This window comes from Mrakia frigida, assembly GCF_051309035.1.
Source record: "Mrakia frigida strain ATCC 22029 unplaced genomic scaffold BDY24scaffold_3, whole genome shotgun sequence".
In the NCBI taxonomy this organism is placed as follows: Eukaryota; Fungi; Basidiomycota; class Tremellomycetes; order Cystofilobasidiales; family Mrakiaceae; genus Mrakia; species Mrakia frigida.
This window is the reverse complement of record NW_027481278.1, coordinates 1,079,873-1,105,478: the sequence shown is the minus strand read 5'-3', so window position 1 is coordinate 1,105,478 and position 25,606 is coordinate 1,079,873. Positions and strand designations below refer to the sequence as shown.

The window sequence follows — 25,606 nt, the reverse complement described above, 5'->3', positions numbered from 1 at the left end:
ACAATCGAACAGCAGAAAAGAGGCCCAAAACGGACGTCGCCTGAATTCGCCTTTCCTTCTTCTTGCGCATCCATCTGGCCCCCAACGGTTCCTCCCGTCTCGCTCCAACCAACCCTTCGCAACGTGTGAAGTATAAGACTGAAACAAAATTCGTAGCTGCTCATTAAGTCAAGAAAATCCACCCCGAATCCACCCAACCCAACTCGGACGCGTCGCATCCACCCACCCTACTCCCTCCCTCGAGCGCAAACCAAGACCCAAAACCCCAAACCCAAGACGTGACAAGACAAGATACCCTCCTCCAAGCCCAGCCGGACGAGCAAACGAACGAACGCTCGGGCGGGAGGAGAGACGAGGGAAGAGGGAGACGAAGAGGGAGGGAGGGGCTACCGACCTCCCTCCGGCAGAACCTTCTCCATCCACTCGACCATTTCCTCCGTTGGGAGTTTCTGGAGGGATTTGACGGTCTGAAACCGGAGACCAGAAACGAGCAAACGACGGGGTCAGCGCTCAGTTCGTTCGAGATGGAAACGAGACGAGACGAGACGAGACGAGCGAGGGAATTGGGATGGGTTGGGAATGGGTGTGGAATGGAAAATAAAGGTTGAACGTACCTCCTCAATATCCCCCAATTGGGCAGCCGTCACCTCTTCGACCTCTGTTCGTTGAGCTTCCGATTGCTGGAGGGAGGAAGCGAGGGTTTGGATGGAGGTGTTGAGCTATCAAGAAAACGAACACGCGAACGAGCGAGAAAAGGTCAGGTTTGGTGCGAGAGGGGAAGAGTGGGAGTGGAGGGTGAGAAGAGCTGAGGCTGAGGTTGAGGATAGCGGAGGGAGGGAGGGAGGGAGGGAGGGCTGAGACAACGAAACGAAACGAACCTGGACAAGCTCAGCCGTCAGCCTCGCATGTTCGGCATCGTAAAGAGGGAGGTTGTACGTTGCTGAGATGGCTGCTGGGGTGAGGTTTGGTGTGAGGCTAGTCGAGCGAACCAACGACAGAGAGAGCGAGGAAGAGGGAGGCAAGGAAGGAAGGGAGGGAGGGCGAGGTCAGCTTCGTTTCTCCTTCCCTTCTTCCCCTTTCCCCTCCCTCCTTCCCACCCAGCATCCCATCAAAGCGATAATAGGTTTTTAAGAGATTCACTCACATCCACTCATCCCCTCTAATCCTGTTATCCCCCTGAGCAGCCCTCTCCTTCGCTCTCAGACACGCCTGCTGAACGGCTCGAAGCCCTTGACCCGTCTTGACCTCTTCGAGCTTTTCGGTCGCTACCGTCTTGAGGAAACCAACCAAAAGCGAGGATGGGTTTGGGGTGAAGAGTCAGTAGGAAGCTTCAAAGGGACAGAGTAACGAACGAGCTCTTGAGATGGCGTAGAGCAAGAGGGAACGGTGGACGAACGATGATCCTCGTTCTGAGCTGTTCGCCCGTGTGGATGTAGACCTGGTTGCATTCCTTCGGGTTGATGAGCGTTTGGAGAGGGAAGGCCGAGGAGAAATCTTTGTATCTGGGGATCCATCCAAAACAAACCAAATATGTAAGAAGAAATGAGCTTCTTTTTGAGCTCAAGGAGAAGGGAGGGAAGGGAGGAGGGAAGGGAGAGAACGAACGTGAACTTGTTGACTCCCTTCCGAACGGCTACTTCCAGCGCCTGCAAGAGCATATCGTACCTCCTTCCATAGTCAGGTTGAGGTTCAGGTATAGGGAGAGGTGGGAGATCGTTCGTTGGAGGTTCAGGTTGGGAGGAGGATGGCTGAGGTTGAGAAGGAGGAGGGAGAGAGTCGGAGGTGAGGTCCATGGGCATGGAGCCTTGAGAATCGAACGAGGTTTGCGAAGGACCTGCTTCAGGTTGGGAGGAGGACATTTTGGTTCGTAGGTCGGTCGTTAAGGAGGAGAGGGAGGGGACGGAGGAAGAAGAAGAGTTTGGATCTGTGGGTGAGTGACGGTTGGAGGATGGAAAGAAAAGAAAGAAAACAACGCGTCTCTCCTTTCTCTCTCCGCCCGAAAACAAAGAAAGAGAGGTTGAAGCCCCTCTCTCTCTCTCCTTTCAACACCCACCTTCTCTCCTTCTCTTCCTTTCTTCGGTTTCGGCTAGAGCCCTCGTCGGTAAGTACATAGACACCCGCATCTCTAGAGGTAAGTCTCAGAAAAATCTTCTTCAAGGTTTCGATCAAAGGGAGAGAGCACGAGAGAGAGCGAAGACTGACGGCTTCTTCTCTCCTTCCCTTCCCCCTCTGCTCTCCCTTCCTCCTCCCTTCTCTCTCGTTCGACTCGCTCTCTCCCATCCACCAGCACCCTCGTACATATACAGACGGACACTCTTTCTCTCTGGCAACGGAGCGACACCTCCCTCCCTCTGGATCGACCCTCGTCCCAACTGACGATCCCTTTCCTTCCCTCATCATGAACATCGGTTCGTTTCCTTCTCTCCCTCTCTCTCTCTCTTCTCTCCCTCGCTGACAGCCCTCATTGCATGCACCTCCTATAGAAGACGATCCCTTCGCTGCTCCTCCACCTCGTCGTACCTCGTTCAACACCTCTACCACTCGACGACCCAACTTTCCCGCTCCCCTTTCACCAACGTCAACAGCGAGAGCCTTTCTTCCTTCCTCAACCAACAACAACAACAACAACGGATACGATGGAAAACCTTCCTCGGGACCTTCCTCTGCCAGTCTGAATGGACTCTTCCCTCCGAATACAGCGAAGGAGGTCAAGCCAGGAAGTGCTGGAGCGATGCGAGCTCAGGTTCGTTCTCCTCCTCCCTTCCTCCTCTCTCTCTCTCTCTTCTTCTCTCCTTCCTCGTTTCCATCTCGCTCGCTCACTTCCTCTCTCTCTCTCTCTCTCCACCTGGTCTCCCTATCCAGCTCGAAAACCTGATCGAGATGAAGCAACAAGAGCTCGTCCGTGCTGGTCGCCTTGGACAGCAGATCCTCAGTCAACAGTCGGAGCTCGAAGCGCGAGTCAAAGAGCTCTCCGAGGTCGAGGCTCGTTCCGCCAGAGGAGGAGGGACCGATAGCGACGGGGAGGAGCTCGGGGAGGAGACGAGAGCGAGACTGCAGGCTTTAGGGGAGGCCGTAGGAGGTTGGGAGAAGGAGAACGAGGGGGTTTGGGAGGGAATCAGGGGTGGGAAGGTGAGTTCATGTTTGGTTTGCGTTTGCGTTTGTTCTAAAAGTGGGAAGATATACAAGGAAGAAGTCCTTGCTGGAGAGCATGACCGAGGAGCTGACCTCTCTCTTCCCTCTCCCTTCCGAACTCGATCAGACTCCCACCGACGACCCCTCCTCCTCCTCAACCAACACCCTCCCCACCTCCTCTTCCTCCTCCTCCGACATCTTCTCCTCCTCCACCCTCACCAGCACCACCACCACCCAATCCGACTTCCTCCCTCCCAACCACGACCCGTCCCAGTCGCGACGAACGAGAAACGCCGCTCATCGAACCAACGACATCGAGTTCGCTACCGAGATCGGACAGTCCCTCCTCGTGGAAGTCAGGAGACTGCAGACGCTGTTGTCCGAGAGGGATAAGGCTTTGGAGGATAGTCATCGGGAGGTGGAGGAGGGGAGAGGGAGGGAGGAAGGGTTGAGGGAGGTGGTTAGGACGCTGGAGGGGAGTGCCGGTACGTTTCGCTTTCGCTTTCGTTTCCTTTCCTCCCTGCTCGAAGGAAGGGAGGTCTACTGATCTTCCGAAGCTGACCTATTCGAACCTCTGCTTTCGTTCGACGCTCCCAACAGACAAGTTCAAAGAAGAAAACTGGAACCTCGAAGTCACCCTCCAAGATCTCAAAACCCAACTCTCCACGTCGCTCGCCTCCCAATCCAAAACCGACTCTGATCTCGCTCGACTCACCCGCTCGCACGCGCTCCTCCTCTCCACCTCGGAAACCACCAAGAACGAAACCGACCGTCTCTCCTCCCAGCTCAGCTCGCTCAAGGCCAAGCACGAAGCCGACATGGCGACGATGAGGAAGACGGCCGCTGGCCTGCAGAGGGACAAGTCGGATTTGCAAGGAGCGATGGAGAAGGCTGCGAAGGCTGCGTCGAGGGTTCCGGGGAGTGCGAGGAAGGTTGGGGCTGGTGCTGGTGGTGCTGCGGGAGGGAGGTTCGGAGGCAGTTTGGGAACGCCTGGTGCGAGGGGGTGGGGACGAGGAGGGGAGGATGGGGACGAGGATGGGGAGGAGGTGGATGAGTTTGGAGTCGGAGGCGGTGGGATGGGTGGGAGTACGAGGAGGAGAGGGCCTGGGTTCGATGCGATGGGGCAGGTGTTGAGTCCTGGGTATTCGAGGTGAGTCTTCCCGTTCCCGTGCCTCCTCGACTCGAGACGGGTTTTCGCTTGTTCGACGACGATGAGCTGACCGTTCCTTCTCGACCTTGTTTCGCCTCTTTCTCTACTCAGCGACTACTCGGAATCCCCCATGAACTCCCCTTCCAAACTCTCCGACTCCCCTCTCAAGGGATCTCTCTACGGTCTCAACGGAATCCAAGAATCCGAACTCGAGGTCCTCCGAGATCAGCTCGAAGCCGCCAGGAAGGAAGTCGAGCAGCTCAAAGCCGAGAAGGAGGATGGATCCTGGGTGGACGAGTCCGGTCGACTTGGAGCTGGATCGAGTCGAGGTCGACGAGGAGGAAGAGGAGCCGGTCGAGGAGGTCGAGGAGGAGTCAGGAGTCTTCGACCTTCGTTGGCCGACAACCTCGCTATGGCTGCTCCTTCGCCGGACTCTCCCGACGTCTACACCCACGAGGAGGAGGAAGAAGGAGACGAGCATGCAGCTGGAACTCCGTCGCCTTTGGCTCATCGAAGTCTCCTTCCTACCAACCTCGGATCCCCCGCTCCTTCCTCCACCGCCAACGACTCGCCTTACGGAGCCAACACTTCTTCCGGATCGATGGACCCAGCGTTCGCTTCCAACTCGCCAGCGAATGGATCGCTTGGACTCTACGACGAACAGCAGGAGGACGCGTCGCCGCTCAAGACGTACAGCTCCGAGACCGTCAGTCGGCGAGGAGGACGAGGAGGAGGAGCTGCTCGACCTAGGAGCTTCATCCCTACCGCTGGAACTCTCTCGAACGAGCTTGGAGGAGAGGAGTTCATGGAGAACGAGGAATCGTCCGAGAAGAAGCAGTTCGTCGACGAAGGAACCGACCCGGATTCGACTGTCCTCCTCGCCGAAGCCAACACCCAAACCTCCCCTTCCTCCCCCACCACCGACCTCGCCGCTGCTGCTCCCCCTCGAGCAACCACCCCTCCTCCTTCTTCGTCAACGATCCCAGCCCTCATCGGAGCAGGTCTCGCCTCCCTCGGCTCCGTCTCCGTCTTCGACACCCTCCGAGCTCGAGACGCTTCCGCTTCCGCTTCCACTCCTCGAGCGTCTCGTCAGATGCCTCTCTTCAACGCTCCTCCAGCGTCCGAGGACGGGGGAATCACCGAAACCGAAACGGACGGGGACTTCGAGGACGCGAGGGAGAGCGTGGGGACGTCGACTCCTTTCGGATCTACTACCGATCTCGCTGCCATGGCGAGGAACAGGAGTGGGATCAGTTCGTCTGGATCGACGACCGAGTTCCATTCGATGGCGGATGATTCGAGTGATGGGGGGAACTCGTCGGGAGGTGGAAGCATTCGAGCGTCTACCTTCTTGAGGTCGGCAGCGACGGCGAGGGCTCTGGCTGAGACCGCTCGAGGATCGAACAGTCGAGGTCAGGCTCCGGAGGCGGTGGAGAGGATTGTGGAAGTCCCTGTCGATCGGATCGTGGAGGTCGAGAAGCTCGTTTACGTCGACAAGATCGTCGAGGTTCCCGTCGAGGTCGAGAGGATTGTAGAGGTGGAGAAGATCGTGGAGGTGGAGGTGCTGGTGGATAAGATTGTTGAGGTGGAGAAGGTGGTGGAGGTGGAGAAGATCGTGTATGTGGAGAAGATTGTGGAGGTGGAGAAGAGGGTTGAGGTGAGTCTTTAGTTTCGTCTTCGACGCGTTTGGGTTGGGTTGAGAGAGAGAGAGAGAGAGAGCTGACTTTGGGTTTGTTTCTACTTTGGTTGGTTGCGTCGTAGGTGCCCATCGAGAAGATCGTCTACGTCGATAAGGAGGTTGAGGTGGAGAAGATCGTTGAGGTGAGTCTTTTCGGTTTCGTTCGACGCGCGTCTCTCCTCCTTCGTCGAGCTGACTCGTCTCTCGTCTCTCCCTTGCTCTCCTCTAGGTGCCCGTCGAGAAGGTCGTCTACGTCGACAAGGAAATCGAAGTCGAGAAGATCGTTGAGGTGAGTCTCTTGCTCTTCCGGCAAGACGCGTCCGTCCCCTTTCCTTCGAACTGACTCCTTTCCTCTCCCCCCCTCGCCACCAGGTCCCCGTCGAAAAGATCGTCTACGTCGACAAGGAAATCGAAAAGATCGTCGAGGTCGAACGGATCGTCGAAGTCCCCGTCGAGGTCGAAAAACTCGTCGAGGTCGAGAAGATTGTCGAAGTCGAACGGATCGTCGACAGGGAGGTCCAGGTCGACAAGATCATTGAAGTGCCCGTCGACAAGATCATCCACGTCGATCGACCCGTCGAGGTCATCGTCGAGGTCGAGAAGATCGTCGAAGTCCCTATCGAGAAGCTCGTCTACGTCGACCGACCCGTCGAGGTGGAGAAGCTCGTCGAGGTCCAGGTGGAGAAGATCATCAACGTCGAGAAGATCGTGGAGGTCGAACGGGTCGTGGAGGTTCCGGTGGAGAAGATTGTTTACGTGGAGAAGCATGTGGATAAGGAGGTGGAGGTGGAGAGGAGGGTGGAGGTTCCCGTTGAGAAGTTGGTGTACGTCGACAAGATCGTTGAGGTTGAGAAGAGGGTGGAGGTGCCGGTGGAGAAGGTGGTGTACGTGGAGAAGCAGATTGAGGTGGAGAAGAGGGTGGAGGTCGAGGTGGAGAAGGTGGTTTATGTGGATAAGAGAGTCGAGGTCGAGAAGATCGTTGAGGTGAGTTCAACGAGTTCGAGAGGTCGAGACGCGTCCTTTCTTTCCGCTGCTTCGAGACTGACGCTCTTTTGATTTTACTCTTTGTTTCTCGTAGGTTCCCGTCGAGAAGATCGTTTACGTCGACAAGCAGGTCGAGGTTGAGGTCGAGAAGATCGTCGAGGTGAGTCTTTCTTTCGAGACGGCTGTTCTCCTCCCCCGGACTGACTCCCCTTCTTTCTCCTCCCGTTCGCAGGTTCCCGTCGAGAAGATCGTCTACGTCGACAAGGAGATTCAGGTCGAGAAGATCGTCGAAGTGAGTTCCCGATCAACTCTCTCTCTGTTTTTCTTTCTCATCTGACGCCCTTTCTCTCTTCCTCCCCTTCCTCTCGCCACAGGTCCCAGTGGAGAAGATCGTCTACGTCGACAAGGAAGTCAAAATCGAAGTTGAGAAGATCGTCGAAGTCCCCGTCGAGCGGATCGTCCACGTCGACAAGATCGTCGAAGTCGAAGTCGAGCGGATCGTGGAGAAGCCCGTCGAGGTCGAGAAACTCGTCTACGTCGACAAGATCATCGAGGTCGAGCGCATCAAGGAGGTCCCCATCGAGAGGATCGTTGAGGTGGATCGAGTCGTCGAGGTCGAGAAGATCGTCTACGTCGACCGGATCGTCGAGGTTCCATCGAAGGACAAGTCGCTCAACGCGTCCATCGGATCGATCCTTCCTCCCGTTCTCTCCGACATGGGTCTCTACCGCTACGATGCCTCCACCTCCTCCGACGGACTTCCCGTCCAGAACGGACAAAGAGACCTCGGAGCTTTCTTCCAACAGGACTCGCAGGATTCGGCGCCCACCTCTCCTTCGGACACGACTTTCCCTTCCCTCCCTCAGGATCGATCTCGTCCTCCGACCTTCATCATCCCTCCTCCTCCCAACATGCCTCCTCCAGCGGGCATCACCGTTCGAAAGGTCTCGATGCCTCCTCCTCGACCTCTCTCTCCTCCTCCTCCCGAAGTCTACCAACGATCCATCACTCCCGTCAACGGTCAGAGGTCGAACCTCCTCGTCCCAGGTCAAGGAAGTGTTCGAGCCATGCCTCCTCCCAACACCTCTCGACCCAGCATTTCTAAGGCCAAGGGATCTCAATCGAGCAGCTTCCGATCTACTTCAGGAGGAGCTTCAAGATCCATGGCCGAGTTCGGAATCCAACCAACAGGAGGATCCCTCGCCGCTCGAACCAACGTCAGGAAGAAGGCCGACTTTGTCGTCAACTCTCACGCCTCCCTCGCTTCGTCGACGTTCTCTGGACGATCTCATCGAGATCGGGCTCCTTCGATCGACTCGTCTCACTCGAGTGAGGCTCCTCACAGCGACGCTCTTCCTCAGGAATCGATGGGAGGAGCCGCGACGGGACCAGGAGGGACGACGCCTTCGACGGATCCCCAAGTCATTTTCGCTATCACTCAGACGATGATCGGAGAGTTCCTCTACAAGTACACCAGGAAGACGATGGGCAAGGGACATTCGGACAAGAGGCACAAGAGGTTCTTCTGGGTTCACCCTTACACAAAGACCCTCTACTGGAGTTCGGCGGATCCTGGATCGACTGGAACTCAGGAGTCGAGTGCGAAGAGTGGTGAGTTTCTCTTGAATCTCTCTTCTTCTTTGAAATCTCTCTCACTGACATCGATTCCGTTCTTCGTCCATCTGCAGCCTACATCGAGTCGGTTCGATCCGTCGAGGATCCCAACCCGATGCCCCCAGGAATCTATCACCACTCCGTCATCGTCTCGACTCCTCAGAGGGAGATGAAGTTCACCGCTACTTCGAAGGAGAGGCACGATATCTGGCTGAACGTGAGTGCTGCTTGATCTCGAAGTTCGAAAAACTCGAACTGACGCGTCGCTTCCTTTTCCTCTTCTAGGCTCTCCAATACCTCCTCGCTCGTCCTACCCCCGAAACTACCAACGGAGTCTCGGAACCTTCGGCAGGTCCCTTCGATACCACTCCCAACGCTAACCACTACCGAGGCCACAGCGCTCCCAACGATCACGACTCCTCCCGACCTCGAATCCCCTCCGCCTCTCCCAACTCCATCCGATCCTTCGCTTCGGCATCCTCCAACGGAACTGGAAACTTCCACCTCACTCCCAAAGCTAAGCGATCTCAGTCGGCTCTTTCCATCGCCTTCTCGAACCACAACGGATCGGTCAGCAAACGGAACGGAACCGCCGCGAGAGAGTACCTCGAACACGTCGAGCACGATAACCTTCAGAGCCCTACCAAGTCGATGAAGGCTGCTTCGTTCAGGAGCAAGGCTTCGGGGAACCCGTACGATCGCCAACAGTACGAGGAGCAGGACGAGTTCGAGCACATCGGAGGAGCAGAGGACGCCGACGAGGACGAAGAAGGGTACGAAGGGCTGGATAACGTGAGGGCTTGTTGCGGAGGGATTCACGATGTTGGAAGTAAGCTTGGATTTTGTCGTCCTTCTATCTGCTGCCTCTCTATTCTCCCGAAGCTCTCGACTGACTTGCCTGTCCCCTTCTTCCCGTCGCTTTCTTCTTTCTTTCCTTCCCTCCCTCCCCCAGCCCTCGCTGGACGCCGTCACATCCAAACTCACCACAACCACCCTCCTCGGTCCCACTCCTCAGCCTCGAATCACAACTCCTCATCCATCAACCACAAACGAGCCGCTACCCAGCCTTCGTCGTCCTCCTCTCAACAAACCCAACTCCAAGGCGGCCCTTACTCGGCAGCCTCGAACTCGTCAGCAGCTCTCGACGCCGAGCAGGATCTCCCAACCCGGTCCATCTCTCCCTCAGGATTCTCCCTCCGCTCCAGAGGATCTCGTCGCTCGTCAGCTTCGAACGGAAGTCAAGGAGTCTCGTCCATCTTCGGCAAGAGCAGCAGGAGCGCGAAGGAGAGCAGCGAGTCGAACGAGAGGACCGCTGCGGGTGGAACGATCGGGAAGAAGGGGAAGGGAAGGCCTAGTCTCGTAGAGAGGTTGACCAATTCTAGAGCTCCGTCGGAATGAGCTGGTCGTGGACCTGCTTTCGCTTTCTTTCTCGTTTCCTTTCCTTTCCTTGCGTCTCCCTTGCTCTACATGAACCATCTCTCTTTCATCTTTCTTGGTTTCTCTTTCGCGCCATCGTCTTGTCCGTTTTGTTTCGTTTCGTTCATTTTTACGACCTTCGTTCTTTTCTCGTCTCCCCGCTCCCGCTCCGGCTACCACTCTCTCTCTCTCTCTCTTCACTAACGTTTTCTCCCCTTCTCGCTTTCATCTCTTGATTCTTGATTCGTTGTTTTGGTTGATTTCACGTTTCGGTTCGTTCTCTCAAATGCACACTTTCGTTCAAACGAGAGGAGACAGACGGAAAGGGTAGACTAGACGCGCCGAGCTTGAAAAGCATCAAGATCGTGCCCGTGGGGAGCGAGAAAGAAGTCTATATGTTTCGGTAGGTAGTGTAAGGTACATCGAGTGGCGTTCAGCGAAACGGTAGTAAGAAGCTCTAAGAGACGACCCAGCGGAAGATGCTCGACGCGTCCGAACTCAAAGCCGCACCTTCTACCTCTCCTCTCCCTCACATCCCCATAGCACAGCAAGGAGCTGGAACCGGCACCCCGACGAGTGTTCCTACTACCCACGCTCCCGTCGCTCCCACCAAACCCACGACCATCTTCGTGTCCACCAAACTGTGATCGATTGACCAAACCGCTCCTCCTACTACTCCTCCCACGAGGGCATGCGAGACCACCGATTTGAGGGATGGCAGTCGGGAGGTGATGGCATAAAAGCGAGTTGGAGGGAGAGTGGTGGGGCTGCTGCTGCTGCTACATGATTGGGATTTGGAGGAGATGTTGGTGGGTTTAGGTGGGTCGAACAGGAACGTGCCGATGGAGGGGAGGCCGTCGATGGATTGAGAGTTTCGAGTCTGCCAGTAGACTCGGAGATCGTTCTTGTCGGTCAGGGGAAGATTCGAAGGGGGAAGAGTGTCGTCGGTTGGAGGAGGGACGTAGGGAAGAGAAAGATCGGTGCATTCCTCCTTCTGCGTCGCCCATTTGTCGAGGACGTCTCTTTTGAAGCCAGAGATCGCAGTAAAGATGGTGAGAAATGTCGGTACCCAAAGACGAAGAGACCGAATGACTCACCGATCCTTGAGATAGTCGTAGAAAGGTATCGAGTACCCACAAGAAGAGCCAACCTTAAAAACCTCGACGAGGACGACGGCTCTCGAACCTGGCATCCGAAGGCCTGAGGATTCTGGGAGGTACGACTCGTACTCTGGAGAGCCTCTGAAGTAAGCTTTCCCTCGACCGAAAAGGCGAACGATCCGAGGAGGGCCCTGAGGAAGGAGAGCGTCGACGCGTCGGGTTCAGCCCTCTTCCCTTTCGCTTCCCGACCTCAAAAGAAGAAAAAGAGAGAAGCTCACCTCGAATGCAGTAAACATGATGGTGATTCGCTCGTTTTCCTCGAGGTGAGCGATGGTTTCGGAGCCTGAGCCCGTGAGATCTTGATCTAAAAGAAGGGAGGAAGCGGTTCAGCTCTCGTTTTTCAGCCCTCGAGTTGAAACGGGAAGAAGAGCACGATTAAGCTCACACCAAACATGAGTCGAGTCGACGATGTTGAACGTTCCAACTGTCCCCTTCGGTGAGATATTTACGTTCCCTTGATCTCTACAGAAGCAAAAACGGTCGGCCGGTCAGATCCGAGTGGTCGATTCGAGCTCAAGGCGCTCTGACTCGTACAGGCCTCGAGCTCTCCTTCTATGGCTGGAGCGAGAGTCAGGATCTGAGATACTCACGAGAGAGGAGCTGTTCCCACGAAGAATATTCTGAGAAGTAGGACGGAAGCGGAGAAGAAGAAAGGGAGCCGTCAGCTTGGTTCAAAGACGAAGGGGAAGGAAGGGAGAGGGAGCCGACCAGCTCGACGGGAAGGAAGCAACAAAAGGGCAAAACTCACTTCTGCTCTTCAATCCAGGAAGCAAGATCAGGCTTCTGAGGTATCTCATCGTAGAACTGTCCCATTTTGAAGCTGGGTGAAAGTTATGGAAGGGGTCGTCGTGGTAAAAGAGGAAGGCGATGCGGATTCAGCTCGCCCTCTTCCCCGAGACTGAGTTTCGGACTCAGATTGGCAAGTACGGGAAAACTGTCGAGCAGAAAAATTTCTCGAGGGAAAGCAAATCCGAGCACTCTACAGTAAGAGATCACGGAAGGCAACCGAGTGTGAATAGAGTGGAATAAGTTTGCTTCCCTCCCTCCCCATCGAGCCCAAACGGCCCTCTCCCGCCTTGCCGTCGTGACTCCGTCAACTTCACTCTCTCCTGCAGCGACGCAGCGACCTCGTTCTTTACCTCTCAGCGCAACCTCACTATGTCGTGTAGCGTAACAAAGCTACAAGAGAGCAGGAAAGACTGAAGGGCATAGATCTGCTCAAGCCGAGCACACGCACGACGCGTCTGCTCCTCCTCCGTTCACAACCTCGAGTCCTCCCTCCTCGACACCGTTCCCGTTGACCTTCGTCGCACCAGTTCCCAGAGCGTTGACGCTCTTAAGGTCGTGAGTTGAAGGTCTGGAAGAGAAGGACAAGTCAGTTTCGAGAGGAGAGAGAGGTCGAAGTCGGAAGAAAGGGAGACGAACACGTCGAGAGCTGGGTTTGACCTAAAGAAGGACGTCGGCTTGAGGAAGAGTCGGAGATGCTCAGCTGGCATAACTGGAGGAGACCGAAGCGGAAGGAAGAGAAAGGATGAGACCGGGGGGACTCGAACGGGGAGGCGTCGAGGAAGAGGGAAGACGAGACGAGATAGACGAACCGGGAAAATCTTCGGGTCGTGGGACGTGGGTGACTCCGTCTGAGGAAGAAATCAAGAGTGAGGTCGAGCGGAAGAGTTATTCGAAGCTGCGGAGAGTACTCACAGGTGAGGTAGAGAACGATGTCCTTCTCCTTGATCGCTTTATCCCCTTCCATCCAGAATCCAATCGAATCGGACGGAGCGTCTCGACTGAGCAGAAAGTAGATTCACGATCAGCATAGGAAGACTTATCGAAGAAATGAAAATGCATCTCACGTCTGAGGAACGTATTTCCCAGCAGGATACAGCTGCTCCTCCACGAACGGGGTGACCCAAAGTTGATGAGTAGCGAAGGGAGCTCGTTTGGCGACCCACGAGTCCTTCTGTGCGAGAAGTCGAGGGGTAGCTCCGGAGGTCATGATCTTGTAAGATCCGTTGAGTCCGGAACTGTTGTGTCCGATCGAAGGAAAGGGAACGAGGCGTCAGTCGAGGAGCGACGAGCGGGAGACGCGACGGCACCAGAGACAAAAAGGACAAACGCGTAATGTCTCCTCGTTCCCGCGATGCTCCAACTCCTCTCGTTCAAAGGATCGGCATCCCTAGCAGCTTCTCCTGTAGTCTCCAGAACCTTCTTCCTGGCGACGAAAGCGTTCCCAGCGAAGTTCTCCTGCGAACCGGTGAGATGAGGAGAAGTGATGATGTCGGATTCGACGACGGTGTTGGCGAGACCGTCGATCATGGGATCGATTCGGAAGGAGAAGACTGGGATAAAAGTGATGAGTCGGCTACGAGATGCGCTGGAAGGCGTGAAAGAGCGGGAGGAAGAACTGACGATGCTGGTGGAAATGAGCGTTGATTCGAGGTGCGACCTCAACTCCGTAGGGATCTGCTGATTCTCCCTCGGCGAGAAGGGAGACATTCAAGACTCCGGTAAGTTTGGTTTCGAACTCGATCGTACCGTCCTGTAGGTGGGAACGCAGAGAAAGAAAGTCAGGCGCTCGACTCCAAAAACGTTTTCTTTTTACTTCGATCGAGTCAGAGTTCTAGGCTCACTTGATGGAGTGAGAAGGCAATGATATACTCGTAGTTGGCGACGGTGTAGGCGCTCTGGATGACGAGCTTTCGACCTGATGATCAGAGAGAGAGAGAAGGAGAGAACAATTTCAGTTCGAGACGCGTCGTTCTCTATCGAAACGTGCTTACCCCTGACGCTTCGAGATCTACCCCCCGTTCTGTAATCGGTATGTTTCCAGAGGATGCCACTGAAAAGGAGAGAGGAGTTCAGCTCATCGATATATCTCGAGGCGAAAGAGACGCGCTCGACTTCTTCGTCTTTAGACTCACCTGTCTTCCTCATGGATGCAGATAGCGTGATTGATCTTCTTTGGAGTTCCATCGTTTCCAACGAAGACACCTGGAAGGTAAGCTATGGCTCCGAGACAATCACATCCCCTACGAACGAACCGAGACAAGTCAGCTTGGAATCAACCTCGACGGAGTGTCAACTCGCTCTTGCTCACAGGGTCAAGTCGTTCGCGAGAGTTCCTAGTCCGTACTCTCCGACATCGAAGGCGTCTGGTAGAGATGTCGATCGCAGGGGCGAGGGAGTGAGAAGAGAAAGAGCAAACAAGGTCAGCGCCGCGTTCGATTAGAGCAGAAGAGCGAATATGAGAGAAACGTACGCTTTTGAGGATGAGGATGACCAGGATCGGCATAGGGAACGACTGAGACCAAAGGAGATTGCCAGTCAGTTTGGAAGCTCGTCGTCGTCCTCTTCGAAACGAGACACGCTCACCCATCTCAGCGATGCTCAGCCTGTAGAACAACGGTCTCAAGAACCCCGACTGTTCGTCCTGGTACGTAACTGTAGACAGAACCAGACCCTCTCGATGATGGAACCCAACGTGAACTACACAAACGCCCAAACGATCAGCTTCCGGGTCTCCTCGACGACGCGTCGAATTGGGATCGAAACTCACGATCCCACTTCTCCCAGCTCAACCTCCCTCCTTCATCCAGCTTGAAGCTCACCCCCTCAGGCTGAACGACATGCAACGGCTTGAGGGTGTCTCTGTACTTGAATCCTTCGGGCATGAACTCGGGAAGGTACTCGTGAGGTTCGAGAGGAGGAGGGATTCGGGTTCGTTGGATCGCCGTCGAGGAGTCTTCGATGAGCGAGGGTGGTTCGGTTGGTGGGGCTGGGTGAGGAGATGGGAACCGGGAAGTAAGGAAGTCGATGTGGATTACTTTGCCGGAGTTGGAGTCGAGGACTAATGGGAGAGAGAGCAAGGAGAGGAGGGAGTGAGTGAGACGCGACGCGGACGGGAAAGGAGGAGTGGGAGGGACAAACCAGGGAAGAAGTCAACTGTGAGAAGAGAGGAGATAGCATGAGTATCAGTTTCTCGTACTCTAGATGATCAGCGAGGCGACGCACTCACGAGGATGAGCATAAAGGTTCGAGTGCTCGTCGAACCTCGCGAAAAGCAAACACTGCTGAAGTCTGAGCTTCTTGTCGAACCTCGCATCGTACCCTATTGACCATCCATCGCAAGAGATCTGCTCAGGAAGAAGACCTGCGCCAACATCGACAAAAACGAACAGAAAAGTCAGAGCTCCGCTCACCTCCGTCTCTTTGACGGCCTCTCAGCCATGTTCCTTTTGGACTCACCGACCTCAGCAGCCAACGCCTTGACTCTCTCATCAGCCCTCACGTATCCCTGAGCTCTGTCCAGCTCTTCTGGCGAGATCTGAGGCTGCAATCCTTCCTCGAGCAGCTTCTGACTCTCCAACATCCAATCTCCAACCTTGCCGCCCTCATCGCCTTCCTCTACTCTCTTGAACCTGAGTTCCCACATGTACCCGTTCTCTACATCGAGGAAGACGCTCTCGGCTCTTCTTCCAAGCTGAGCAAGGGTTGGAGGAGGGGAAGAAGAGGGAGCGTCGCCTGTTTGGAGAGGGATCGAGAGATGGGCGAGAACGGCGAGTTTCGGAGGAGGGAGAAGAGCGATGGTGAGATGTTTGACGGCGTGGATGGGTTTGGACGAGAGAGTGAGAGCTGAGAGACGGGTCACGCTGGAGATGGCGAGGATCTGAGGGCAGAAGGAAGAGGGAGAGGGAGAGAGGAGAAGGGTAAGGGTAAGGGTAAGCTTCCGTCGGGCGAGATAAGGAGGGAAGAGCGAGACTACTGACCTCTTGCTCTGTAAGAGAATCGAGAGGATGTTGCTTCGAGATAGGTTTGACGGCTGGTGACATGTCGATCGATATCAGCAAAATCCGAGAGCGAGTGAGAGTTGTGGTTGAGAGTCAAAAAGAGAAGGAACTAAATCAGTGAGCTCGCGGCTGAATCCTCGAATTCGAGCTCGCCTGCTTCCTTCCTTCCCTCCACCCACAACTCCCTCAGAAGTGAGATTTCCACCTTTCTCTCTGATCCCCGCCCTCTCTCACAGCCTCTCACTGACGGTCCATCTCGCTTCTCTCCTCCTCAGATCCCTCCTCCTCCACCAATGTCCGCTCCCACTCCTCCTCCTGCTCGAGCTTTCCCTCAACGAGTCGCGACCGTCACTCGAAACACCAACGAGACTCAGATCGTCTGCTCGATAGGACTCGATCACACGCCAGGACTCGACGTTCAGGTTATCGACGTTCAGACTGGAATCGGATTCCTTGACCATGTGAGTTCAGGGAAAGGAAGAGGGAGAGGGACGGGGTTTTTGAGCAGACTCGATTGGTTCGTGAGCTCGAGAGCTTGAGCTTCGTGTAGAGGGAAAAGCAGGGAGCGGAGTGTATAGAAGCTCTCAGTAGAAGGCGAATGTCCCTTTAAAGCTTTTCCTCTCGTGCTGAGAGAGGAAACAGCTCTCCCAGACCAGCCTGCCTTCTTGAAGCCAAGCTCACCGATTTCTGACTCCCCTTCCCTCCTCCTCCCCTCTTCCCCTTCCCTCCTTCTCTCCTCCTCCAACTATAGATGCTCCACGCTATGGCCAAGCACGGACAGATGTCCCTCACTCTTCACTGCAAAGGAGATCTCCAGATCGACGACCACCACTCGGCGGAGGACTGTGCTCTCGCATTGGGAGAGGCCTTCAAGCTCGCTCTCGGAGAGAGGAAGGGTATCAGGAGGTACGGGACTGGGTTCGCTCCTTTGGATGAGGTGAGTGACTACGCCTACGAGCTTGTATGCATGGACGTGGATCGAGGTCGTCGGAGGAGACGGGAACTGGGAGCTGGCAGGAGAGAGAGGAGGAGTCAGGAAGGAAGGGATTCGAGAGCTCACACCTTCTTCCCTCTTTGCTTCGTTCTTCAAGGCCCTCTCGAGAGCCGTCTTGGATATCTCGTCTCGGCCGTATTTCTGTGGACACCTTCCTTTCACTCGAGAGAAGATTGGAGATCGTGAGTCCCTTCTCCATCCATCCTCTCCTCCGTCTTCAGGCAGCTTGCTTCAGCCCACTCCTCCCTCGTCATCACCCTCCTCCTTCCTCTCGTCCTCTCCAATTTCTTCTGGCGAAGCTTGGTTACTATCGAGCCACTCGATCGAAGACTGACCTGTTCTCTTCTCCTTCATCTCTCTCTCTTCCGTCCCGCAGTGTCAACAGAGATGATCTCTCACGTCTTCGAGTCGTTCGCTACCGCCGCTGGAGTTACCCTTCACGTCGATTGCATTCGAGGAGTCAACAACCACCACATGTGAGCTCTTCCTCTTCTCTGTTCCTTCTTTTCATCTGCAAACTTTCCCTGAGCGAATGAAGATTCCCCGAGCCGTCGCGCGTCTCCCTCGTCGACGCCTTCTCTTTTCTGGCTTCTCGAGATCCCCGCTGACAGATTTCCTCCTTTTCTCTTTCGATCCCAACAGCGCCGAGGCCTCTTTCAAGGCTCTGGCTCTTGCTATCCGGGAGGCTATCCAGAGGACCGGAGGAGACGAGGTTCCCAGCACCAAGGGTGTGCTGCTCTAAACGAAGGGAGCGAGAGAGGCTCGATCTCCAGAATGGGGACGAGAGGAAGAGTTAAAATGTATCTTATACGAGCTTCGGAGAGGTCGATCTAGCAAGAGGGGAACGAGAAAGAGCGGGAGTGACTTTGCATGAGAGCAGAGCTGCGACGCGTTTCCTTTCTCGTTCGAGCTCCTTCGTCTTCACCCCTTCGGCCCTCCTCTGACTTTCTGGGTGACAAGTAACTGGTCAGGATCTGCTTCACAGCCCTCCCTGATAGTCAACCTCGTATTAAAAATGGCAAGAATTCGTTGGCAGACGCGTCAGAACGAATCGTACGAGATTAGAAGCAAAGGCTGAAATGATGAGCTTCGACCCTCCCTTCCTTCCTTCTCTTCTCCAACACCACCTCTCTCTCCCTCTCTACACCATGTCCACCCCTCTCCCCCGTCTCTACATCCTCATCACAGGCGCCAACTCCGGCGTAGGACTCGGAATTGCCACTCGACTTCTCCTCCAACTCTCCTCTCCTTCTCGAGGTCCTCCCTCCGACTCCTTCCCTCAACGCAAGCCCTTCATCATCTCCCCTACCACCACCGACGCTCAGCTCTCCCAGTGCCCTTACACTCCCAACTCGGGAGTCACCTTCATCCTCGCTTGTCGAAGCGAGCAGCGAGCGCTGAAGGCGAGGGAGGTGTTGCTGAGTAAACTGGACAAGGACTTCTTGGAGAGGAACGGAGTGAAGGAGGAGGATAGGGAGTTTAAGAGGAACTTGGAGATTGTTTGGGAAGGGTTGGATTTAAGTGAGATGAGGAGTGTGTATGCGTTCGTGGAGAGGGTGAAAGCGAAGTTAGTAGAGATCCCTACCGAGCTTCAGAGAAGGCGGAAGAGGGAGCGTCGTTCGAGCTCACCTCCCTCGTTCCCTTCCTTCCCTTCGCTGACTTCCCTTCCCTCCTTCCCCTTGCTTTCTTCGTTCGCTTGTTAAGGTACCCCTACCTCACGCATCTCTACCTCAACGCCGGAGTTGGAGCCTGGTCTCAAATCGACTGGTTAGCAGCGTTCTGCGAGTTCTTCACCAACCCAGTCAAGTGCCTCACGGATCCTGACTTCAAGCTCCAGGAAACGGGTTGGAAGTCGGAGAAGGATGGGATGGGTTGGGTTTGGCAGTGTGGAGTGTTTGGGCATTGGTGCATCGTGAGTTCTCAATCTCACTTCAACTAGTTTCAGCGTTCTTCGTCGAGAGCTCGAGCTCACCTCCCTCCCTCCTCCCTGCCACTCTCAGGCCAACTCCTTCCTCCCTCTCCTCCTCGCTTCCCCCCTTCCTCCTCGAGTCATCTGGACCTCCTCCTTCACAAGCTCCATCGCTCCCGCTCTCGACCTCGAGGACCTCCAATGCATCAAAACCGACAAGTCGTACGAGGCAACCAAACGTCAGATCGACCTTCTCTCCGAATCCCTCGATAAAACTCTCCAGGACGGTCCTTCAGAGGGAAGGAGTATCCTCTGCGATCCAGCAGTGACAGCTTCGGAGATCTATCGACCTCAGCTAGGAATATTCTTGTACCAGGTCATGATGCTGGCGTTTTACGCAGTGAGTTCCGACGCGTCCTTGGACCTCTCGGTTCTTTCAACCTTTTACCTGAACTCAACGACTCACACCTCTCCTCCTCGCTTCTGCCTGCAGGTCCGCTTCTTCGGAAACTCCCAAAACCACCCCATCGACGTCGTCACCGGATCCATCGCCTTCGTCCATCTCGGTCTCATCCCTCTCTCCCTCGTCCCCTCCCCTTCCTCATCTTCCTCCCGCTCGCCAACCGTCACCTCCTCCACCACCGCTGCTGTCCTCCTCGATCCCTCAGAACATTCAGTCACCCCGTCCCTCTCTCACACAAGCACCATCACCACCGACTCCTCCCTCCCTCCTTCGACGCCGACGTCAAGCGATTCAACCAACGACAGTGGGATTGGACGGTCGTACAAGTTCGGAAGTCAGGCGAATCGATGGGGGACGGGATACGTGAAGGTTGCGGAGTTGAGTTACGAGAAGGAGGAGCAGAGGGAGTTGTTGAGGTTGGTGGAGGCGGAGAGGACGAAGTGGGAGAGAGCTTTGGGTGAGGGCGAGACGAGGGCGAAGTAGACTAGCTCACTGGCCTTTTTCGATTAGGGAATCTTTAGACATTCATCTATGCGAGGGGACTCGTTCGGACGCCTCAGAGGGAGCAAGGAAGGTGAGAACGAACGTCTTTCGGACGAGGTCGAGACGCGTCCGACTCGTCGAAAGTCGAAAGCCTCCGTCGACTCGAATCCCTTCTTTTCTCGACAGAATCAGAGAGCCACAGACCTCGAGAACAGACCTGGTTCCTGGGAGATAAATACAATCCCTGAAGCGAACGACGGATTATTCTAGCAAGAAGGAGGTTGACCCGAAACGACGAAGTCCGAGCTCGAACTCCCCTTCCCTCCCTCCTTCCCTCCGACCCACCTTCCCCTTCCCTTCCCCTCTTCACAATGTCCCTCCGCTCTCCCCTTCGATCCCTCGTCTCGCGCATACCTTTCACTTTCTCCACAACAGCTTCCTCCTCTTCAGTCTCGTGTCTCTTGAGCAACAGTAGTCGTCGTCCGTTGAGCTCGACGTCTCGTCTTCGAGCCATCATTCCTCAGGTTACCGAGAGAACGGTGAGTTTCAAGTCTTGCCTTGGAGAAGTACATAGGGGGAGATGAGATCTGATTCTCGCTCTGTTGGTTTCACTGGGGTTGTAGGCGAACGGTGAACGATCTCAAGATCTGTTCTCGAGGTTGCTCAAGGAGAGGGTCCTGTTCGTGGGTGATGTGAGTCTCGTCTCCTCTTCCTCTCTCTTCTGCAGACACGTTTTCAATGTTTATTCTGTAGCATCGATCCTACGAAAGCTCGTCCGAGTAGCCCTGAAAGCGAAGGAGGCAGGCTTAAGAGACTTCTAAGTCGAAGCTGACCTCCCTCCTCCTTCACCGCTCAGATCGACTCCTCAGCTGCCAACCTCATCATGGGACAGCTTCTGTATCTGGAAGCTGCGGACTCAGAGAAGCCTGTTCAGATGTACATCAACAGGTTCGTCCACTTTCTCGTTTGTTGAGGGAGGAAGGAAGGGACGAGGGAAGGAGAGTCGAAGCTGACCGAGCTCACCTCCTTCGTTCCTTCTTTGTCTCTCTTCTTTCAATCGTCGGCGATTCAGCCGAGGAGGAAACTTCACCGACGTGATGGCTGTGTTTGATACCATGACTGTAAGCACCGCCTTTGGTGCTCTTCGTTCTTCGACTCGAAGTCGTGAGCTTGAACGGAGCAGGAGTGAACTCGAGCTGACCTTCCCTCCTTCCTTCTCTCCCTCGTCTCCCCGTGCTCGACTTCAATCTGAATTCAGTTCATGCGTCCACCAGTACATACGGTCTGCCTCGGACATGCTTCTTCCCTTTCTTCGTTACTGCTAGCTGCTGGTTCGTTCTTCCTCTCTCTCCCTCCTCCCTTTGTCGTCCGTCGTTCGTCGTCCATCGAGCTCGCACTGACCTCTTCCTCTCGTTCGATCTCGGCGTCACAGGTGAGAAGGGGCACCGAACAATGCTTCCCAACGCGACTGTCATGATTCATCGTTAGTTCCCTCCTCCTTCGTATCGTCCCTCGCGTCTTGCTCTTCCTGACTCTTTCTCCTTTCGCTTCGCTAGAACCTCGAGGGGGACGCTCAGGCCAGCAATCCGACATCGCCATCGCAGCCAAGGAGACTCTGCGTCAACGGGAGCAGCTCGAGAGGCTGTATCAGGTTCACTGTGGGAAGGAGGGGGAGAGCGTTGAAGAGGGGAGGGAGAGATTCCGTACGTTCCACTCTCTTCTTGTTACTCTCCCCCACCCCAACCAACCCCGAATACCCTTTCAGAGGCAGTCCCCAGATCTGCCGTGCTTTCCGACCTCTTACACTTCGCCTTTCGAATCTCCGACGGACGCGTCCCAATCGAATCTGACCCCCCTCCTCTGCCTTCCTCCTGCCTTCCTTTCCTTTCCCTTTTCTCCCCAAACAGGCACAGCAATGGAGCGAGACTTCCACCTGAACGCCGAAGAAGCCATCGCTTTCGGAATCGCCGACAAGGTGTCTCGTCCAAAGGAGAAGGAGGTCGAGGAGAAGGACGAGGAGAAGAGCGAGGTCGTCGTCGCTCCGACGAAGGAAGCGGCGGGAGAGAGTTCGGTGCCCCCCTCGGAGGAGGTGAAGGTGGGGGCAGAGGCGGAGGTGAAGAAGGCTTGATCTGGATGATTGGTTGTTTGAGGGATGCAGTTGAGTTGGGGGAGAGAGAGAGGGAGGGAGAGAGACGTCGCGTCGAAAGCGTTCGAGGGAGAGAGTGAGAACGTGAGACGGTGCATGCGAAATCCTAGGAGAAACGATGCGTTAACAAAAAGCAAACCAAACTATGCGAGAGCGAGAGCGAGAGGTATGCAAGGGAAAGTGAGGGTGGGAAGAGGTCGTGAAAAAAAAGAAAGGAATCGTGAGGTAGGTTTCGTGAAAGGAAAGCGCTAAGCATGAAAAGAGAAAGGAAGCATGGGGTAGTATGAACGGGAAGAAGCTGTTGTCTCTCCTGTTATGATCTATGAGGTGGGGGGGGGGGGGGGGGGGGGGGACGAGAGGGATGGGGAGGAAACGGAACGAAGCAAAGGACGAAGCAAAGGAGTGCAAGCGAAGAGAGAGACAGAGAGGGGGAGATGAGACGCTATAGAATCACACACTTCCTCGTTCCAGCAGTTTTCCTCCTCCTAGTATTCCCTCCGGCAGACCCTGGAGGCGAGAAGCGTTCGGGAGGAGCGTGTTTTCGGATTTGACGAACCATGTCCTCGAAGACGATGTTGACGTTGATGTTGAGGCGCTGGAAGGTTAAGAATGATCGAGAGAAGAAGTTAGGACCGGTTGCAATGGTAAGGCAATACAGCGAGGAGGGCTTGGAGAAGAAAGGCAGGGAGCGACGAACAGCTGAGGTCTCGTAGAACGGGCATCCCCACGCGTCTGCGAGTTCCTGACCTTCCGAGGTGTCGATTTCCCGATCGGCAGAGAGATCGCATTTGTCTGTGAAGCGTTTAAAGATGGGCCAGAAGGGAGAGACAGGGAGAAGGGTGGTCAGCTGGAGTGAGACGCGTCGAGAACGAACGAGAAAAGGATTCTCACTCCCAACGAGAACAAATGGGACGGTACGAGGCTCCTTGACTCGAATGATTTGATCATGTAGAGCCAGAAGTTCCTCCAGGGATTCACGTTGGGTGAGACTGGAAGATTGGATCAGGAGGAAAAGAAAGACACGTCAGATTGGGAACTGGAGGGTCAGGCGAAGGGGAGGAAAGAAAGGAAACGAACCTGTTTGCGAGAGAGCCAAGACGACAACGGCAGAGAAGGAAGAGGGAAGAAGCGTGGAGATCAGCTTTTGGTTCCAGCTGTCTTCGAGAGATCCAGAGGTTGGCTGAAGCATCTCGAGAATCTTAGAGGTTGGGTGTCGCGCGTGTGGGAATTAAAGGACTGACCTGAAGACGAGAATGAAACCTTCCCCGTTCTTGATGTACATGTCGGTCAAACTAGTGAACTGCTCAATACCCTGCGACGGAAGAAACGGAGGAGAGGGGAAGGGGAAGAGTGGAGAGTGAGCTCCAGAACATCCTAAGCCTCGACTCGTCCTAGAGAACGTACAGCCGTGTCGAGAACCTCCAGCAAACACGTCTCTCCGTCTATACTGAGCGGTTTAGTCCGATCTGTGTACACCCAAGTATTCGAAAGTCAGCTCGATGGATCTTCAGAAAGAGGAGCAAGGAAGAACGAACAAGAGTCCTCTATCTGAAGTCGAGGTCAATCATCAGTCGATCGCAAAGGTCAGCTCTCGAGCTCAACAGATCTTGAAAGGAGTGAGGAAGACGAAAACTGAGCTCACTGTGGGATCGTACGAGTCTGAAGCGAGCAGCCAAGGAGTACAAGAAGAAGGGGAAGAGTGGTCAGTGAGAGGGAGCCGTCGAAACGAGAGGAGGAGGAGGAGGGAGGGAAGGTGCCGTGAGGTCGAGGTGGATGAACTGACCGACTACAGTTCCAGCTACCATCATCACCGTCAAAGCTGACTTTCCTACTCCTCCCGACCCCATTACGACGGATTGAAAGACTCGCATGTCGAAAAGAGGAGTTGCTCGAAGTTGAGCGAAGAGGGAGGAGGGAAGGAGGAGGGGAGAGGCCAGGGAAGGGTGGTCGCCTGAGAGCCGCTACGAGGGCGTAAAGAAGCTTCGGTCGAGCGAAGGAGCGTGAGTAGCCGTAGATAGGAGGTCTTTAAAGGGCTCGGAGTGTTTAAGAAGAAGTTTTCCCTCGAGGTTGATGCGGTGAGGAGGAAGGGAGGAAAAGGGACCGAGCTCGACGTTTACTTGATTTTGAGGGCTCCCAAACCTCCTCCCTCCCAACCCCTTCCTCCACTCAAAAACCAAAGATGCTTTCACCTATATCTCAACCTCCGTGAGCTCAAGTAGACTTTCCTTTTCCTGATAGACTTCGAACTGACCCCTACTTTCCCTCTTGTTCAGCCGGTTCATCTCTCAGGAGAACTGGAACGCGTTGACGTCCGAGACTCCTTCCTCCTTTGCTTCCATCCCTCCCATCATCCGACACCAACAGGAGAACGTCACCATCACCTTCTCGCCAGACTGGGAAGGATACGGAGAGCAAGGTCTCAAAGGAACTCTCTTCGTTACAGAGGAGTGAGTCGCCTCAGCTCAAATCTCGACCTCGACCTCCTTCCTTCCCTCCCTTCTTTGTTGCTGATCTCCTCTGCTTCTTCTTCACAGAGCCCTCTCCTTCCTCCCCACCGCCTCTACCTCTGGCTTTACTCTCCCTTATCCCTCAATCACCCTTCACGCCATCTCCAGGGACAACGCCGCCCTTGGTCCCTGCGTCTACTGCCAGCTCGACGAGTCCGTTCAGCCCGACGCTGGAGCTGCTCTCCCCGTCGTAGAGAGGGAGAACGACGGACACTACCACCCTGAGGATGACGAGGAGGCTGATACTCCTATGCGAGAGATGAGGATCTTTGTTGGGGAGGAGTCTCGTGAGTCTCGTTCCGTTCTTGCTCTCCTCTTGTTGAGCTTCTCTCTTCCTTCCCTCCCCACCTTCCTCCCTCCGTCGTTCCTCCGTTCACCACTGGCACGCTCTCTGACCACCCACCTTATCCTTTCACCTTCTCCTTACTCTCCTCATCAGTTGAACCCATCTTCCTCTCCCTCTCCCATTGCGCCTCCCTCCATCCCTCCATCTTCGACGCCGTCGACGGAATGTCGGACGACGAAGGGATCTACGCCGACCCTTCAACGTTCGAGCCTTTCACGGGGGAGGACGGAGAGGAGCTCAGTGCTGTTGGAAGGGTGAGGAGTGATTTCGCCAAACCTCAGACGAGAGAGAGGTTCGCTCCTTACTGAAACCCGTTTCGCCAACTCAACCCATCCTCCTTCCGCTCTTCGCTCTGTTTTCTTCTTTGTACAACGTAATCTTGTCATTTTATCGGATGCCTCGTTCGATGGATCTTAGGCTGCTCTCGCTGTGAGTTCCAGCCCTCTTCGTTTTGCGTTCCTCGACGCGTCGTCGAGAGCGAGAGTTTCTGTTTCTGACGAGCTTTCTTCCCTCGACTTTCGCTCTCTATCTCCCTCCACAGCACCTCGAGTCGATTCTCGTCTGGCCAGTAGGACAAGGACCCAACGCCGCTGCCGAGGATGCTGTTGAGGACGCGGAGGAGGAGCAGGTCGAGGAGTCGAAGGAGGAGGAGTCGAAGCCTGTCGTGAACGGAAAGTAGACTTAAGGATTGGTTGTCCTGTCTTATTGCTGAGATGCTTTTCCTGAGGTGCTGGGTCACAGCTGGAGTCGACGCTGAGGAAGGGAAAGTCCAACGAAAGGGACAAACAAAAAGCTCACACTCGACGACCATGATCTGAATCGCTACAACGGAACCCC

The 25,606-nt window shown here is 55.1% G+C and overlaps 10 protein-coding genes across 10 annotated transcripts; 6 read left to right on the top strand and 4 right to left on the bottom strand.

The window, feature by feature from the left end:
* Position 1: 1 nt before the first annotated feature.
* Positions 2–2,031, bottom strand: BDY24DRAFT_438410 (uncharacterized protein). The gene is made up of 6 exons (XM_076644354.1): positions 1,606–2,031; positions 1,397–1,502; positions 1,145–1,272; positions 879–975; positions 615–719; positions 2–467 (listed from the first exon to the last, which is right to left on the bottom strand). Exons 1-6 carry the CDS (start codon positions 1,857–1,859, stop codon positions 387–389), a joined length of 771 nt encoding a protein of 256 aa, XP_076500492.1. The 5' UTR covers positions 1,860–2,031; the 3' UTR covers positions 2–386.
* A 15-nt stretch (positions 2,032–2,046) lies between these two features.
* BDY24DRAFT_377484 (uncharacterized protein) lies at positions 2,047–4,179 on the top strand. The gene is made up of 6 exons (XM_076638786.1): positions 2,047–2,131; positions 2,288–2,408; positions 2,484–2,743; positions 2,863–3,129; positions 3,260–3,751; positions 3,848–4,179. The coding sequence occupies exons 2-5, from the start codon at positions 2,399–2,401 to the stop codon at positions 3,677–3,679; spliced, it is 957 nt and encodes a 318-aa protein (XP_076500491.1). The 5' UTR covers positions 2,047–2,131; positions 2,288–2,398; the 3' UTR covers positions 3,680–3,751; positions 3,848–4,179.
* A 3,148-nt stretch (positions 4,180–7,327) lies between these two features.
* On the top strand, positions 7,328–10,279 carry BDY24DRAFT_377482 (PH domain-containing protein). Its single transcript, XM_076638785.1, has 4 exons — positions 7,328–8,555; positions 8,633–8,775; positions 8,844–9,387; positions 9,511–10,279. The coding sequence occupies exons 1-4, from the start codon at positions 7,661–7,663 to the stop codon at positions 9,954–9,956; spliced, it is 2,028 nt and encodes a 675-aa protein (XP_076500490.1). The 5' UTR covers positions 7,328–7,660; the 3' UTR covers positions 9,957–10,279.
* Positions 10,280–10,313: 34 nt separating this feature from the next.
* On the bottom strand, positions 10,314–11,985 carry BDY24DRAFT_358111 (pyridoxamine 5'-phosphate oxidase family protein). Its single transcript, XM_076637827.1, has 6 exons — positions 11,883–11,985; positions 11,725–11,754; positions 11,520–11,596; positions 11,353–11,438; positions 11,072–11,265; positions 10,314–10,996 (listed from the first exon to the last, which is right to left on the bottom strand). The coding sequence occupies exons 1-6, from the start codon at positions 11,945–11,947 to the stop codon at positions 10,504–10,506; spliced, it is 945 nt and encodes a 314-aa protein (XP_076500489.1). The 5' UTR covers positions 11,948–11,985; the 3' UTR covers positions 10,314–10,503.
* Positions 11,986–12,261: 276 nt separating this feature from the next.
* Positions 12,262–16,004, bottom strand: BDY24DRAFT_377478 (copper amine oxidase). Its single transcript, XM_076638784.1, has 18 exons — positions 15,901–16,004; positions 15,380–15,800; positions 15,150–15,284; positions 15,062–15,076; positions 14,691–14,981; positions 14,507–14,620; positions 14,394–14,435; positions 14,232–14,286; positions 14,056–14,163; positions 13,915–13,973; positions 13,765–13,838; positions 13,544–13,673; positions 13,251–13,473; positions 12,988–13,158; positions 12,836–12,921; positions 12,733–12,771; positions 12,560–12,632; positions 12,262–12,491 (listed from the first exon to the last, which is right to left on the bottom strand). Exons 1-18 carry the CDS (start codon positions 15,961–15,963, stop codon positions 12,353–12,355), a joined length of 2,238 nt encoding a protein of 745 aa, XP_076500488.1. The 5' UTR covers positions 15,964–16,004; the 3' UTR covers positions 12,262–12,352.
* A 192-nt stretch (positions 16,005–16,196) lies between these two features.
* HIS3 (imidazoleglycerol-phosphate dehydratase HIS3) lies at positions 16,197–17,518 on the top strand. The gene is made up of 4 exons (XM_076638783.1): positions 16,197–16,382; positions 16,673–16,858; positions 17,013–17,097; positions 17,292–17,518. The coding sequence occupies exons 1-4, from the start codon at positions 16,215–16,217 to the stop codon at positions 17,393–17,395; spliced, it is 543 nt and encodes a 180-aa protein (XP_076500487.1). The 5' UTR covers positions 16,197–16,214; the 3' UTR covers positions 17,396–17,518.
* A 187-nt stretch (positions 17,519–17,705) lies between these two features.
* Positions 17,706–20,122, top strand: ERG27 (3-keto-steroid reductase). Its single transcript, XM_076636212.1, has 4 exons — positions 17,706–18,482; positions 18,620–18,827; positions 18,916–19,224; positions 19,318–20,122. The coding sequence occupies exons 1-4, from the start codon at positions 17,995–17,997 to the stop codon at positions 19,768–19,770; spliced, it is 1,458 nt and encodes a 485-aa protein (XP_076500486.1). The 5' UTR covers positions 17,706–17,994; the 3' UTR covers positions 19,771–20,122.
* Positions 20,064–22,254, top strand: BDY24DRAFT_377471 (Clp protease-domain-containing protein). Its single transcript, XM_076638782.1, has 8 exons — positions 20,064–20,309; positions 20,394–20,462; positions 20,627–20,718; positions 20,843–20,891; positions 21,029–21,101; positions 21,203–21,253; positions 21,327–21,473; positions 21,678–22,254. The coding sequence occupies exons 1-8, from the start codon at positions 20,142–20,144 to the stop codon at positions 21,896–21,898; spliced, it is 870 nt and encodes a 289-aa protein (XP_076500485.1). The 5' UTR covers positions 20,064–20,141; the 3' UTR covers positions 21,899–22,254.
* Positions 22,255–22,272: 18 nt separating this feature from the next.
* BDY24DRAFT_166215 (Ras family protein) lies at positions 22,273–23,989 on the bottom strand. The gene is made up of 8 exons (XM_076636211.1): positions 23,700–23,989; positions 23,559–23,575; positions 23,452–23,464; positions 23,321–23,382; positions 23,158–23,228; positions 22,808–22,905; positions 22,614–22,708; positions 22,273–22,511 (listed from the first exon to the last, which is right to left on the bottom strand). The coding sequence occupies exons 1-8, from the start codon at positions 23,785–23,787 to the stop codon at positions 22,359–22,361; spliced, it is 597 nt and encodes a 198-aa protein (XP_076500484.1). The 5' UTR covers positions 23,788–23,989; the 3' UTR covers positions 22,273–22,358.
* Positions 23,990–24,068: 79 nt separating this feature from the next.
* On the top strand, positions 24,069–25,500 carry BDY24DRAFT_377464 (Voldacs domain-containing protein). Its single transcript, XM_076638781.1, has 6 exons — positions 24,069–24,121; positions 24,190–24,363; positions 24,451–24,710; positions 24,863–25,023; positions 25,187–25,198; positions 25,311–25,500. The coding sequence occupies exons 1-6, from the start codon at positions 24,096–24,098 to the stop codon at positions 25,446–25,448; spliced, it is 771 nt and encodes a 256-aa protein (XP_076500483.1). The 5' UTR covers positions 24,069–24,095; the 3' UTR covers positions 25,449–25,500.
* The last annotated feature ends 106 nt before the right edge of the window (positions 25,501–25,606 follow it).

Excerpts from the sequence above, each read along its gene's own strand:
- BDY24DRAFT_438410 (XM_076644354.1), bottom strand. The coding sequence starts at position 1,859 with ATGTCCTCCTCCCAACCTGAAGCAGGTCCTTCGCAAACCTCGTTCGAT. Across the intron at positions 1,503-1,605 it reads AAGGGAGTCAACAAGTTCAC|ATACAAAGATTTCTCCTCGG; the intron begins GTTCGTTCTCTC and ends ATGGATCCCCAG. Across the intron at positions 468-614 it reads AATTGGGGGATATTGAGGAG|ACCGTCAAATCCCTCCAGAA; the intron begins GTACGTTCAACC and ends CTCCGGTTTCAG.
- BDY24DRAFT_377484 (XM_076638786.1), top strand. Across the intron at positions 2,744-2,862 it reads CTGGAGCGATGCGAGCTCAG|CTCGAAAACCTGATCGAGAT; the intron begins GTTCGTTCTCCT and ends CTCCCTATCCAG. Across the intron at positions 3,130-3,259 it reads AGGGAATCAGGGGTGGGAAG|ACTCCCACCGACGACCCCTC; the intron begins GTGAGTTCATGT and ends GAACTCGATCAG.
- BDY24DRAFT_377482 (XM_076638785.1), top strand. The coding sequence starts at position 7,661 with ATGGGTCTCTACCGCTACGATGCCTCCACCTCCTCCGACGGACTTCCC. Across the intron at positions 8,776-8,843 it reads GGCACGATATCTGGCTGAAC|GCTCTCCAATACCTCCTCGC; the intron begins GTGAGTGCTGCT and ends TTCCTCTTCTAG. Across the intron at positions 9,388-9,510 it reads AGGGATTCACGATGTTGGAA|CCCTCGCTGGACGCCGTCAC; the intron begins GTAAGCTTGGAT and ends TCCCTCCCCCAG.
- BDY24DRAFT_358111 (XM_076637827.1), bottom strand. The coding sequence starts at position 11,947 with ATGGGACAGTTCTACGATGAGATACCTCAGAAGCCTGATCTTGCTTCC. Across the intron at positions 11,755-11,882 it reads TCCTGGATTGAAGAGCAGAA|AATATTCTTCGTGGGAACAG; the intron begins GTGAGTTTTGCC and ends CCTACTTCTCAG. Across the intron at positions 11,266-11,352 it reads TCATGTTTACTGCATTCGAG|GGCCCTCCTCGGATCGTTCG; the intron begins GTGAGCTTCTCT and ends CTCCTTCCTCAG.
- BDY24DRAFT_377478 (XM_076638784.1), bottom strand. The coding sequence starts at position 15,963 with ATGTCACCAGCCGTCAAACCTATCTCGAAGCAACATCCTCTCGATTCT. Across the intron at positions 13,974-14,055 it reads TGCATCCATGAGGAAGACAG|TGGCATCCTCTGGAAACATA; the intron begins GTGAGTCTAAAG and ends TCTCCTTTTCAG. Across the intron at positions 12,492-12,559 it reads TCAAACCCAGCTCTCGACGT|ACCTTCAACTCACGACCTTA; the intron begins GTTCGTCTCCCT and ends CTTCTCTTCCAG.
- HIS3 (XM_076638783.1), top strand. The coding sequence starts at position 16,215 with ATGTCCGCTCCCACTCCTCCTCCTGCTCGAGCTTTCCCTCAACGAGTC. Across the intron at positions 16,859-17,012 it reads GGTTCGCTCCTTTGGATGAG|GCCCTCTCGAGAGCCGTCTT; the intron begins GTGAGTGACTAC and ends TCGTTCTTCAAG. Across the intron at positions 17,098-17,291 it reads TCGAGAGAAGATTGGAGATC|TGTCAACAGAGATGATCTCT; the intron begins GTGAGTCCCTTC and ends TCCGTCCCGCAG.
- ERG27 (XM_076636212.1), top strand. The coding sequence starts at position 17,995 with ATGATGAGCTTCGACCCTCCCTTCCTTCCTTCTCTTCTCCAACACCAC. Across the intron at positions 18,483-18,619 it reads GTGGAGAGGGTGAAAGCGAA|GTACCCCTACCTCACGCATC; the intron begins GTTAGTAGAGAT and ends TCGCTTGTTAAG. Across the intron at positions 19,225-19,317 it reads TGATGCTGGCGTTTTACGCA|GTCCGCTTCTTCGGAAACTC; the intron begins GTGAGTTCCGAC and ends TTCTGCCTGCAG.
- BDY24DRAFT_377471 (XM_076638782.1), top strand. The coding sequence starts at position 20,142 with ATGTCCCTCCGCTCTCCCCTTCGATCCCTCGTCTCGCGCATACCTTTC. Across the intron at positions 21,102-21,202 it reads TTCGTTACTGCTAGCTGCTG|GTGAGAAGGGGCACCGAACA; the intron begins GTTCGTTCTTCC and ends TCGGCGTCACAG. Across the intron at positions 21,254-21,326 it reads CGCGACTGTCATGATTCATC|AACCTCGAGGGGGACGCTCA; the intron begins GTTAGTTCCCTC and ends TCGCTTCGCTAG.
- BDY24DRAFT_166215 (XM_076636211.1), bottom strand. The coding sequence starts at position 23,787 with ATGCGAGTCTTTCAATCCGTCGTAATGGGGTCGGGAGGAGTAGGAAAG. Across the intron at positions 22,709-22,807 it reads CCCATTTGTTCTCGTTGGGA|ACAAATGCGATCTCTCTGCC; the intron begins GTGAGAATCCTT and ends AACGCTTCACAG. Across the intron at positions 22,512-22,613 it reads CGTTCTACGAGACCTCAGCT|CGCCTCAACATCAACGTCAA; the intron begins GTTCGTCGCTCC and ends TTAACCTTCCAG.
- BDY24DRAFT_377464 (XM_076638781.1), top strand. The coding sequence starts at position 24,096 with ATGCTTTCACCTATATCTCAACCTCC. Across the intron at positions 24,364-24,450 it reads ACTCTCTTCGTTACAGAGGA|AGCCCTCTCCTTCCTCCCCA; the intron begins GTGAGTCGCCTC and ends TCTTCTTCACAG. Across the intron at positions 24,711-24,862 it reads CTTTGTTGGGGAGGAGTCTC|TTGAACCCATCTTCCTCTCC; the intron begins GTGAGTCTCGTT and ends TCTCCTCATCAG.